Raw genomic sequence first — 12,444 nt, 5'->3', positions numbered from 1 at the left:
GCACTGGCCTTTCCTAGCATTAATTTTCATGTTCCAGGGGAGGTTGGACATCAGGAGGGGTTGTCAAGAATTGGAATGGGCTACCCAGGGAGGTGGTGGAAGGACATCCCTGGAGGCATTCAAGAAATGACTGGATGTGACCACAGGTGATGCTGTGGTCTAGTTGATGTGGTGGTATTTGTCAAAAGTTGGACTCGATATTTGAGATCGTTTCCAATTTAAATAAATTATTTGGAGATTCTATGATTATTTTCTTTGTGGCTGCCATGGCCTGTATATGAAAGATGTATATGCATAAAGATGTCGTTTTGGATCCTGTGCTCATATATCTAAGGCTGAGAGAAGACGAGGAGGTGGGAACCCGTTAATGAGGTCCCTTCTCAGCCATCTCTTCTCGAGGCTGAACAGGCCCAAGCCTTTCCCTCAGCCTCTCCTCCTAAGAGAGGTGCTTCAATCGCCCTCACAGCCTGCCACCCAACCCGCTCCAGGATCTCCGTTTCCCTCCTGTACTAAGGAGCCAAGACCTGGACACAGGACTGCAGAGCTGCCTCACCAGGGCTGAGCACAGGGGCTGGATCACCTCCCTCGACCTGCTGGCAGTGCTCTTCCCAATGCACACCTTTGGCGTTCTTGGCTACAAGGCACAGCTAGCTCGGGGGAAACATGCACGCTGTGAAATGCACGATCAAGGTTTTGGCTCTTTTTATTGATAAAACTTTGCAGTTTCCCAGGGAGGTTCGACCCTGACCGCAGACCAGATCCCGCCCCGCCCCGCCCCGCCCCTGCCGTCGCTTCACTCCCGCGGGAGGCGGGCGGCGCGTGCGCGGGCGGCGGCCATGGCGGGAGTGCTGGTGTGTGCGGGCCGTGCCTCGGCCCTGCGGGGATCGCTGTCACCGCTGAGGGCGGCCCGGCGATTCCTGGGTAAGGGAATGGCCGCGGGGAGCTCGGAGCAGAAGGGCTGCCAGTCGGAGGGGAGAGGATGTGTGTCGGTGCCGACTGTCACGGCCACCGTGCGGCTCTTGGGCAGCTGCGGGTGGCACCCTTTCCTCCCCTTCAGGGCCGTCGCCATCGGAAAGGCCGGGGCGCGGCTCTCTGGTGGGAATGAGCATCTTAAACTCGATCCCCTTCGCACGGGGTTCCTGACAGGCTTCTCTCCGCCTGGCTCGCGGGGGAGCTTGGTGACTGTGCACAGGGCAGGGCAGCTGCTTTCCTACGTGTGTTTGGTTGGCTCTGAGCTCTTGCCCCGGTGGGTTTTGAGGAGCTGGGAATCGTGCGCCAGCGCTTGATCGGTTGTGAAACGTGCCTGCCTATAAAGCTCCGTCAGGCACCTGAAAAGCTTTGCTGACGTCCACTTCTGAGTGAGCTCGGCCTCTGCCGAAACACTTAGTGTCCCTTCTTGATGTGTCCTTGTCTGAGCTGTTGAGTTTATTAATTATCTTTAATTGGACAGGTGAATCTCATCTAAGGTTGCTCAATGAGTAAAACTTTATTGCTACTACGGGTGCACATTTTGTAGCTGCATAAAAGCTTGAATACAGTGGGATTTTGTTTCTGTGTTCTTCTCCCTTTCTGTGTCTTTATAACAGTAATATTTTCAGAGTATCTGTTTATTTGAGTGTGTCTTTAGGTCCTCTGGGACCAGGCCAAGCAGCAGTTCCTGCTGCAGTGTGGATGGTTGCATGAAATCGAGTGTGGACGGAGTTGAGTCCATTTACCTGTCTCAGCAGCATTAATCTGCTGCTGCTGGGAGTGGGGAGATCTTTGTGCAGGAATATTTTCAGAGTTCAGGGAACTTCTTTGGCTTTAATGTGTAGTGTAACACTGGTCTCAGTCACAGTTTCTGATGTTCATAAAAGTTCTCAGTGACTCCAATATTAAGAGAATTCTATAGATAGCATCAGGCAAGGATCTTGTGGTCTTCCTACAGCTATCACCTTCTGTCTGTAACTTGCTTTTTTAAACACTAATACCTGTCTTGCACCCTTCAGAAATGCTTCCCTGCTCTTAATAAGGTCTTTCCTAAAATCAGGAGGGGAAATTACTGGGTAGTTGCTGATGGTTTTGTTTGTCTGAAGAGAAATCTGAGAGGGTGACAGCATTGAGCTTTGCTTTTGGGTTGGCTGCGGTGGTTGCTTTAGGGGTTTGCATTTATTCAGGTTGGAATTGCTGCTGGTGCTTCCATTAACTTGTTAAATGGAAGAATAGTTTGTGAATAGCTTAGACAGTGTTTGTGTCTTGCAGCTGCAGTTGGAACCCTGCCCAATGTCAAAGTAATTTGAGGACACCTCCAGGGTGCTGCAGCATGGAAGACAAGTGGCTTCGGAGATGGCTATCAGGACTTAAGGGGGAGAAAAATATTCCCAGATATTTTTCTATTAAATTTAGCACTTCTTGGTTCATCTCTTATTGGCACTTGCACTCTACTGGCCCTGAAGAAGTGACTGGCTCAGTGAGAGACACACACAAATCAAAAGCCACAGTGTGGATGCATCTGAATACCTTTACTGTGGAAGTCATTCACCTTTATAAACAAATCATGCCTCAGTAGGATAATGAACTACCTCATTGTTTGAGGAGCAATTTAATGGTTTTAATCTATAGTTCAAATGATGCCATTTCTGTTGGACTGTAAGAAAGTTCTGAATGCTAGCTGCACCCTGTATCTGTTATGTATCCACACTTACTCATGCGCATCCAAGGTTAACAACAAGCTAACCCCCCGAAACCCCTTGAATGTAATCTCTCTGATAGTGACAGAACTCAAGGCTGCAAGACTTGGGTTTTGTACTATTTATCGACCCTGACACTTCATTTTGGGTTGCATCATTTCTGTGCCCCGCTGTTGAAGAGCCCGTGAGGCTCTATCTAAGAGTTAAGAATGTCAAAGTCTTAGAATACTTGACCAAGTTTTCAGTTTAACAAATTACCTTGCTGTGTTGGATAATAGAGTGGAGTAAGTCTCCTTAATAGCTCTCTAGGAATGACTTGTTCTCACCTGCAGTAGAGGTACAATTGACTGCTAAAGTTAGATTAAATCCTGTAGCAGCTGTTGAGATTCAGCAGAATTATTAATTAGTTAGCATTTCCTCTGTTAATTTCCTTGTTTGATGTTATTTATTTCATTTGGTTTAAACAATGCTAATGTTGGTTTATGTTCGTCATGATGAAAAAGTTAGGCACAAGATTCTTTCCCAGTTCTTGATTATGAACTTGTCCCTATACCCCATATATTGTGTGGATCTAGGGCTTTGATAAAGGTGAAATTTTATCCTTCAGTTTTAATTCTAATGAAAAATTTGTCACCTCCTGTACTTGTAAAATTCCATTGCACAGAGTACACTAGTCTCAAAATTACGCTTTTTGAAAATAAAAGTTTAAACTAAGCAGATATTAAATGGGAAGATTTTTTGGTGAAACGAGTAAATGTGTTCAAGATGAAACATGAGGACTGATGAAGTCAAGGAAGCCTGAGAGTTTGTTTTCAGTCAACCACTTTGCTAATTGCTGAGTGAACTCTCTACCTGGTTGGCATTTAATGATTTGAGAATGAATCACAATAAACTTTGTCTTTCAGGTTCATCAATACTTGTCAGTCATTAAAGAACGTAGGAGATGCTTTTTTCATCTCTCTTGAGCCAAAATACCTTATTTTCACATAAAGTGTCCATATTTGCCAAACCCTGGGTTTATAAAAACTTGTGTTTCTGCCAAGGTTATCATGATGATTGTACTAAATAGTTCCTCTTACTAGTTTGCAGGCTGAAGTCATCAGTCAGCTTTCTCACTCGACCGGATCGACCAAATATTGCTTATCAGAAACTAAAAGGAAGAAATCCAGGGGTTATTTTCCTTCCAGGCTTCAATTCAAATATGAATGGTCAGAAAGCAACTGCCCTTGAAGATTTCTGCAAATCGTTAGGTCATGCCTTCATCAGGTACATAGAGGAGTATTGTTCTTGAGAAAATTAAACTAGTCTCATGAGTTGTGGGAAGGCTTTTAATATAAATACATAAACTTTGGCATTTGGATTGGGATGCTCCCTGTGCTAAGGGAGCTCATATACAAGACAAGAATTCTTTCCTCTATTACCAAATGTAGGATTTCTATCAGTAGAGAGACTGAGGTAAATCAGGAGAATGTATTCTGAAAGAAACTCAGAAAATTCTCTAATTTTCTGTAGTATAACCAGTGCTACCTGTTACAATCAGGCTGTAGGCCTAAAAATTTAAAATTAAGGACCTGGAATTCTGTTTTTTTAAGTTACCAGTATAAGCACTGTCCTTTTGTGCCAAGTCCAATTAAGTTACCCTGTGTCTTCTGTGGGTTTAGAAGAACATGCCCCTGCTTGATGACGCTGTCCTTTGATAGATGAGGTTGAATGCTGTCTGTCTGAATGTGTCATAAGTCTTCATGTTTGAGTTCAGTGTTTGAAAGAGTTTGTACATTTTAAAAGTACCTTAAAATTCAAGTGTCTGAGGGGTTTTTTTTTTTTGGTCTGTAAGGGAATTTTTTTTGCCTATTGTAAATTATGATTTTCTGTCAAATGATAGAGAATGCTGCATTGCATAACTTAGTTGTGTTTGTTGTATTTAAACTGGCTTTGTGTGATTTCTGGTCCTAGTGATAAACAGGACCAAGTAAGAAAATACTCACTGTGGTATCTTGTTCCCTGCTGATTTGATTATGCAGTAGTATTTATTTAGTGTCTGTGATGCTGTAGACAGTACTATGACTTCCCTGTTGATGGTTATTTTTTCAGATTTGACTATACAGGATGTGGAAGTTCAGATGGTAAATTTGAAGAGTGTACAATTGGGAAGTGGAGAAAAGATGTTCTGTCTATACTGGATGAACTTACAGATGGACCACAGGTTATATTTTATTTTTAAATATAGAATGCTGTTTTTCCCTCAGGGTAGAACCTTAATCAAAAATATGCCATAATAGCTCTGGTCAGCAGTAGCTTTTGCTGAACAGCTGACACCTGCTCACTTCTAAGCTGAATCATTTGAGCGGTCACATTCATAGGGGCTCTTTTGCAGGCAGGTAGGTCACAAAATCATGGAAGCATGCATTGGCAGGACCTCCTGGAGGCTGTTTATTAGAATCTCCTGCTCAAAATGGGTCTGTTGTCCCAGAGAGTCTGAGAAAGCCTCATGGTGGGGGTGCCACCTGACAGGGGACAAGGAATTGTTTCTGTGCAGTGCGGCCCTATTAATGAAAAAGTGTGTCACTGTCCCATGCTGATGCATTAATTAAAGGATTTGCAAGAAGATTACAAGATACTCCATATGATCAAATAGCTTTAAAAAACAGGCAGGAGAAGCAGCATTTGATTTCTTCAGTTACTTTAGAAATTGCTGTGAGAAACTTGGAATCTCCTACAACCTAGAAATACCTAATATTGTGTTTAAAACAATTTCGTATTATGAATTGCTTTTGTTTACTTCTTTCACTGCACTGAGTCTTTACCATGTGCATTTATCTTGAGAAGGAAACATAAAAGTATGCATATGATACTGAATTGTTTCAACTCTCATTTTGTTTACAGTGTTTCAGTCTCAGACAGCAATAACCAGCCATGCCAAACAGAATAATAAATACCAGATCTTGTGGTGCTTACTCAGGCAAAATTTCCATTGGAGGTGACAGCAGTTCTGCCTGGGTAAGGACAGCAGGATTATGCCCAAGGTTTATATAGTTAAACCAAGTGAAAATGGATATTTTGTGCAAGAAGAAAAAATCTATTAGCCATTTCCTGTAAAACACTATATTTTCTTCTCTTTTTGTACTTTTGTTTTCCAGATTCTGGTGGGCTCCAGCATGGGTGGATGGCTGATGCTTCATGCTGCAATAGCACGTCCAGATAAAGTAGCTGCTCTGGTTGGAGTTGCTGTAGCAGCAGATCACGTGGTAACAACTTTTAAGAGGCTTCCTATTGAGGTAAATGTTGATGGTTGACTTTTGGTGCAGTCTAAAAATCTTACCCAGAATTTAAGAAATGATGTTATTTAAACTGTACTTTTCCTGCAAATTTTAGGGTAAGTTTTCTGTGTTTGATTAATGTAAGCTTACAGTATGAGACTAGCGTGAGCACTAGCCAGAGTGTACTTATATTACTGTGGTTTAGAGGATGTGAAGTCAGATCCCTACTGTTTGCAGTTCATTAGATTTCAGTTTTGAATATCTTATATTTGCACTGGAATTGGATCCTTGTGCTTGGAAGGATGGAGAAGTAGCCACTAAAGTAGTTGAGGTTTCACTGGATAAGATGCGTATGACACAGATTGTATGCATAGAAAGGAAATTCTTCAGATTAATGTGTTTGTAAAGACTGTAAGATTTAGGTAGTGGGAACTGCCCTTTTGAGATGGTAGTAATATCTAGTCTTCAGGAAAGTAAATGAGGTGTTACATGGCAATAAATAATGTGTGCCTTAGAATAATGAAAATATTTTCCCAATTTATTTGGGTTTTTTCTAAGGTACTTTGTAGTGTCAGTATTACTATTTAGGATTCAGAATCTGAAAATACTTAAGAATGTGGAAATGTAGTATTTAGAGACACCTACTATGGCAAAGACTGAAAAGACTGATCGCTGGACAATGTCTTTTTCCTAGGATTTCCCCTTGTTTGAGGATCAGTGAACTGATTGAAGCCAAGGAGATTTACTGTTCATGGTGGCTATACATATTTTTCTTTTCTGATAGAGTCTGGCTAAGAAACTTAATTTCATTGTTGAATTTTAACTAGATTAATTTGCAGGAGAGGAGATTTTGTGACATGGTAGAGGATTTGTCCTCTCAGATGCTGTGAGGAGAACAGGAATACACCCATGATAATAAAAATCAACAAGGTGAAATTTTATGCTTGGGGGAGTCTTACTGCTTTTAGAACAGAAATAAGATGCAGTACTCTTAAGTACTCCTAACATGTGTTTTGTCCATTCTTTGCTCTCTTTTTATATAGGCACAAAAAGAAATAGAAGAAAAGGGTGAATGGAAGTATCAAACAAAGCAAAATGAAGAAGGCTATTACTCCTTGACCTATGACTTTATCAGAGAAGCAGAAAATCACTGCGTGCTGAATAGTCCTATTCCTGTGACATGTCCCATACGCCTTATTCATGGCATGAAGGATGGGGATGTCCCTTGGGAGATCTCTATGCAAGTTGCTGACCGTGTTTTGAGCAAGGATGTGGATGTTATCCTCCGCAAAATCGGCCAGCATCGGATGAGTGACAAGGAGGATACAAAGCTCCTTGTGAATACTGTTGATGATCTAATTGACAAGCTGTCAACAGTAGCATAAGCTGAAGAGTAGCATTAGTGCATGAACTCTACACCTGACTCTTTTCCTTGAGTAACAGAAGCCTTGTTCTTACCCAGATGGTGGCAAGCTTGTGACTGTCACAGTAGGAACTGAGCTTTATCTGCTGTTTCCTTACCTCTGTTTCGTAAATACAGGAATTGTATTATTGCTGCATTTGCACACAGTCCAAAGTGTGAAGGAGTGCTGCTATTGTGTTCAGAACCTCTCCTTCACCATTTTACCAATTTTTTTTCACAAATTTCCTACAATTTTGTACTGACATGTTGATTACTTTTTGTTGCTATTCGCCTGTACAGTAAAACTTTATTTTCACATCTTTGACACCTGTTACTGTCCTTCCGCTGTAACATCATTGTATCTTATGTCTAAACAATCTGTGCAAGGCAAACTACAACTTGAGTGTTTACTGAAGTTAGTTATTAGAATAGTTAGTACCGTGAAACACAATAAACAGATTTCAGATAAATGGTTATTTTGTTCTGAAATGCTGTTAAAAAGTGGAAAGCACACCCTGATGGTGTGCTTGTGGTACTGCATAGGGAAGAATTTGACTTAGAAGAAAGCCTTAAGAGCTCTTTATCTGTGCTTATCAGGAGGGTGTCTAAGATCTTCTCCAGGCTGCCATTTGTCGTTCATTTGTGGGCCTACTGTTAAGGAAACAATAAATAATCTTAGTGTAAACTGAAACTGGATCAATAAGATGACTTTAATAGTAACTTCTTCAAAGTAGGGAGTACAGTGCCACAGAGCACCGTTGCCTCTTTCCCACGACTTGAGAGCTGTGGATTGCTAGGCACAGTGTCTTCTTCAGCTGCATGAGTCCAACCCTGAGAAGCTGTAAATGGAACTTGATAGTTGAATAAGTCTTAAAATGTAAATCCATGGAATTTATTAGGAAATCGATTTAATTGCAAATATGACTGTTACCTGGGTTTTGTACAGAAATACAGTACCATTCGTACACTTGAGAGAGAGGCTGGAAATAGTTCAGGCTGGCCTTAATGTGTAATATCAGTCAAAAGCATATAATTCTTTCTGGATTTATTATTTGAAGTAGTAAATGGCATCACTATTGTTACCTTAAAAGACTAGAGCTGCTGGGGGTAAGGTATTTCTAGAGAGTTTGTCATTTTCAGTTTTAGCTATGTCAGTAGAAGAGTGCTGAGCAGGGCTTTGCTGAGGCAATGGGTTTTAATTAAAAAAAACACCACAAACAAATAACTAAAGTTTAAAAAAAAACCACAGCAACAGCAAAACCAAAATTTTGAATTAGTTCCTGTGAACTACAGTTCTATTTAGGCTTGCAAAAACAAGCTGTGATGTAAAAAATCTGAATTTGATATAAAAGTAAAAAAAGATGGCTCTTGTTTAGATGCAAATTTTCTACTTCAAGTGTACCAATTCCCTAACTTAGTGAATGCTTTGGGTTGGAAGGAACCTTAAAGATCATCTGGTTCCAACCACCATCCCATGGGCAGGGATATATTCCACTAGACCAGGTTGCTCAGAGCCCCATCCAGCCTGGCCTTGAACACTTCCAGAGATAGGGCATCCACAACTCCTACGGCCAACTTGTTCCAGTGCCTCACAGTAAAGAATTTTTCCCTAATTATCTGATCTAAACCTAGTCTCTAAGTTTGAACCCATTCTTCCCCTTGTTCTGTCACAACATGTTCTTATAAATAATCTATCCAGCTCAGGATGATCTAGATTGGGATAATTGCTTGAGGATATTAGAACATTTCATGAAATCTTGTTCCCTAATATTTCTGGCATAGACTTCTGTTTGTATCACTATGCAATTCACTTTAGCTTTAAAACCTCTGAAATATGTTTCTAACTTTTGAGAAACTTAATGCAAATGGCATTCCTGGAGTTGGAGCTGTGTTCATGTTTATATACTGTTAAGTAGTTGTCATCTTTGTATGTGTTTGTATGATTGGCATCTGATAATACCTAAAAAACAAATTTTGTGGGTTTTAAAGATGCAGTCAAATCAAAATTATTTTAAAACTTTGTGCCCTAAGCCATGATATGTTTTTAAATCTAGTTTTGACACGTCTTAGATTAGTTTGGCTCGTAATGGAAGAAGAGGCTGAAACAAGTGGACTGCAATAATTCCAAAGTAATTAATTAATGCCAAGAGTTACCAGTAGTAGTAGATATGCTTTTTCTTCACATATATTAAAGTTACTTCAATGACTGAAAAGTTTTGAGCTTTTTTTTTTAATAGGGAGTTATACCTGTAAATACTCAATTTAATACTTCAGACAAGGTAAAGGCTTTGTGTGCCTGCACAAACTGTAGCTGCGTATTTGTCTTGAAAGAGTTGCATTGTATTCATGCTTCATGTTAGCCTTTATTATATAATTGATATTTTACAGGTAAGGTGTCTGTTGCAATGCCTTAGAGCAAGATAGGTGAAAGCAAATGTGAAGTGGAGCAGTTGTATAGAGAGTTTTCAGGAGGGCTTTTTTCCTTGTTTGCTGTTGGTGTTTTGTGTTGTTGCCCTCTCCATTATTCTCCTGTTATAACATGAGGTGGGAGAATTCAGTGTAACAGAGTTGTCATAATTGGTTGCTGAAACCACAGCATTACTGAAAAGTCCTGTTTTCCTTCTCTGCTGGCTAAATGGAGATCAGTGGTAGCATTTACAGTACAGGTACACCCGAAGTTTGTTACATGTAGTCTAAATGCAAAGGCAGAGATGGTACTTTCTTCATAAAGACAATATTCCAGGTAATGTTTTGAAATTCAGGGAATGCTAGTGTGCTTCTCTCTGTGCTCACTTTTTGTTTTTGTAAATCAGGTTTGCTTAAATATGAAGAGGTAGACCTTATGCAGACAGACCTTTTTCTCTGACTTTGTTGTAGTAATTCCATTGATATTTATCTTTGAAAACGTAAGCATTTTCCCTGTGTTCATGCTGGGAATTACCATAGTTTTGACTGTTGGTAACTTTGCACGTTCAGGTCCCTGAAAGAAGGGATAGTGATAACTAGGGAGGTTTACATCCTACCTCTGAGCAGCTGTTCACCTACCAGGAAGTTTTGACAATCTCAAATAAGGTGGCATTCACATATTACTATGTCATTCCAGATTGGTAGTGTTTTGTCTTCTGCGTTAATGCCTGGGGCATGGCTTTTTTCTTTGTCAGTAGTGCCTACATAGTAATTATTTTCAGTATTAATCATGCTTAAAAACTAGTATTTCATTCCTCTGTAGAGATACGGTATTAAAATAGGATATTACACACTTGGAAAGCTCTGCATGATGCAGATTTTTAAAATAATTTTAAACTAATTATGTTCTGTTTTGGGATTTTTTTAACAGACTGCTGATTTGTTGACAAATGCAAAGCATTTTGTGAACATATAATGTACAATAAGCTTGATTCGCATGAAATATTCCGTTTCTAAAGCTAACTCAACTTGTTTCCTAATAAACAAGTGCTCTTATTTTGCTTATTTTGAGCTGTACTTCCACGGTTTTAGATACATGTATTTTTATCTTGTTAAATATTCTACTTGTTTTGTCTCTCCTCTTGTTTGGCTTTGTATTACACACCATCTGATTTGAGTTTTTTGGTTTTGGGGGGTTTTTTAACTTAATTGGTGTTAAGTGTTTCATGTAGTTTCAGTTTAGCTAAGCTGTTTTCTCTTGCATCAGCACTAAGTGTAAAAAAGGCAGTGTTCACAACAAAAGCCTGGCTGGATAGGCCTTAGAAGAACCACCTCCTGCTGTTTTATTTTTATGTTAATTTTGGTTATGTGCTCTCTTGGACATGCTGTTACTCAATGGGGCTAAAAGATTTATGGTACCGTACTTTTCATACCAAATTAAAATGTGCTTAGAGAGGAACATTCAACTGGTGATTTGTCTGCAGCTGCTCAACTATCTTCAGTGTTCCAGTCATGATGCAATACAGAGTTGTAATATTTTCTGAACAGGTGCTGTGGTCAGAGTTTTTACATTAGGTTTGGCTTGTATTTTTTTTCTCCTCTGGCAGGAAAAAAACCCAAACAAGTGAGAGGGAAAATTGTGTCCTGGGGAATGAGATTCGAACTTGTTTCTAAGCTACTCAGTTGAGCTGTTACAAAGAGACCTACCTTACCCTTTCACATTTTTTTGGTTTTCTTAAATGCTGAAAAGTTACATTATACTAAAGGCTTCTGGGAAAATAGAAGAGGGCTCTGTGTTTGACCTGTCTTTGAGATGAGCAACCTCTCTGCTTTGTGTTGATGACCAAATTCATGAAGATGTGTATGAATGTAAAATTTCACCAATGCTTGGTGGAAATCCATCAGCTGTGTGAGGAATGCAGACAGAAATACCAAATATCAGTGTGCACTCTCACCCTTCTAAGTTTGTTCTCAAGCCCAGCAGGAACAAGAAAGGCAGAGGGAACTCAGCCGTTACATTAAATAGCAGCCAGATTGCTGAGCATGAGGTTTTAATGCCCCTGTCAATGGCACTTTGCTTCTGGCAGGTATTTTCTAAGGGAAGATTTTACTGTTGGGAAAGAGAGACAGAAGTTAAGAGATTTCAGAAATGCACTTCTCATAGATTTACTGCATGTTGGTCAGTTTTTATAGCTCACATTTGCTTTGTGACCTCATCTCTCTTCAGTATATATTTGCCTAGAACAGAAAAATGTTACAGCCTTGGTCATGTAATACATTAATCTAAACTTTTTTACCGAACTTACTGCAGTCTGCTTGTAGGCTTGACCTTGTATTTCTCTTTCAAGTCCTGCATATGTATGTTATGTGGTCCAGTGCTTCTTTTCCATTAAAGAGAAATGGGCATCCTCCTTATGATGCAGTAATTGCAGCTCACAGGTAGACACATTTCCAGCCTGCTACAATCTCTTGATTTATGTCTGGCAAGGAGCTTCAACTAGCTCTGCATTTATATTTGGAAGGAAAAGCAAATGACAATTCCTAAAACTTCCAGTCATTTGGTTCTGAAATTAAAATACATATTTGAAATCTTTCTAGGCTAGCACATGAAAGGTTGTGTTCTTTTTGGGCCTTCTGATCTGCACCATGCTGTCTACTTGCCTCCCACTTGGCAACATGAGAAGGTCACTGCTGCCTGCTGGGATGGAAG

The 12,444-nt window shown here is 40.1% G+C and overlaps 1 protein-coding gene across 1 annotated transcript; it reads left to right on the top strand.

Annotated features, from left to right (window-relative positions):
• The first annotated feature begins 792 nt into the window (after positions 1 to 792).
• ABHD10 (abhydrolase domain containing 10, depalmitoylase) lies at positions 793 to 10,799 on the top strand. The gene is made up of 5 exons (XM_071433442.1): positions 793 to 921; positions 3,752 to 3,935; positions 4,761 to 4,872; positions 5,807 to 5,944; positions 6,970 to 10,799. The coding sequence occupies exons 1-5, from the start codon at positions 837 to 839 to the stop codon at positions 7,309 to 7,311; spliced, it is 861 nt and encodes a 286-aa protein (XP_071289543.1). The 5' UTR covers positions 793 to 836; the 3' UTR covers positions 7,312 to 10,799.
• The last annotated feature ends 1,645 nt before the right edge of the window (positions 10,800 to 12,444 follow it).

The sequence above is a fragment of the Agelaius tricolor genome, unplaced genomic scaffold (assembly GCF_023055355.1).
Source record: "Agelaius tricolor isolate 1412-34295 unplaced genomic scaffold, bAgeTri1.0.p SCAF_9, whole genome shotgun sequence".
Lineage (NCBI taxonomy): Eukaryota > Metazoa > Chordata > Aves > Passeriformes > Icteridae > Agelaius > Agelaius tricolor.
The sequence above is the reverse complement of the archived record's forward strand: the minus strand, read 5'-3'. Positions and strand labels throughout refer to the sequence as shown.

Bases quoted from the DNA above. Each gene is read 5' to 3' on its own strand.
- ABHD10 (XM_071433442.1), top strand. From the start codon at position 837: ATGGCGGGAGTGCTGGTGTGTGCGGGCCGTGCCTCGGCCCTGCGGGGA. The intron at 3,936-4,760 runs GTACATAGAGGA...TTATTTTTTCAG, and splicing joins TTAGGTCATGCCTTCATCAG to ATTTGACTATACAGGATGTG. The intron at 4,873-5,806 runs GTTATATTTTAT...TTTGTTTTCCAG, and splicing joins AACTTACAGATGGACCACAG to ATTCTGGTGGGCTCCAGCAT.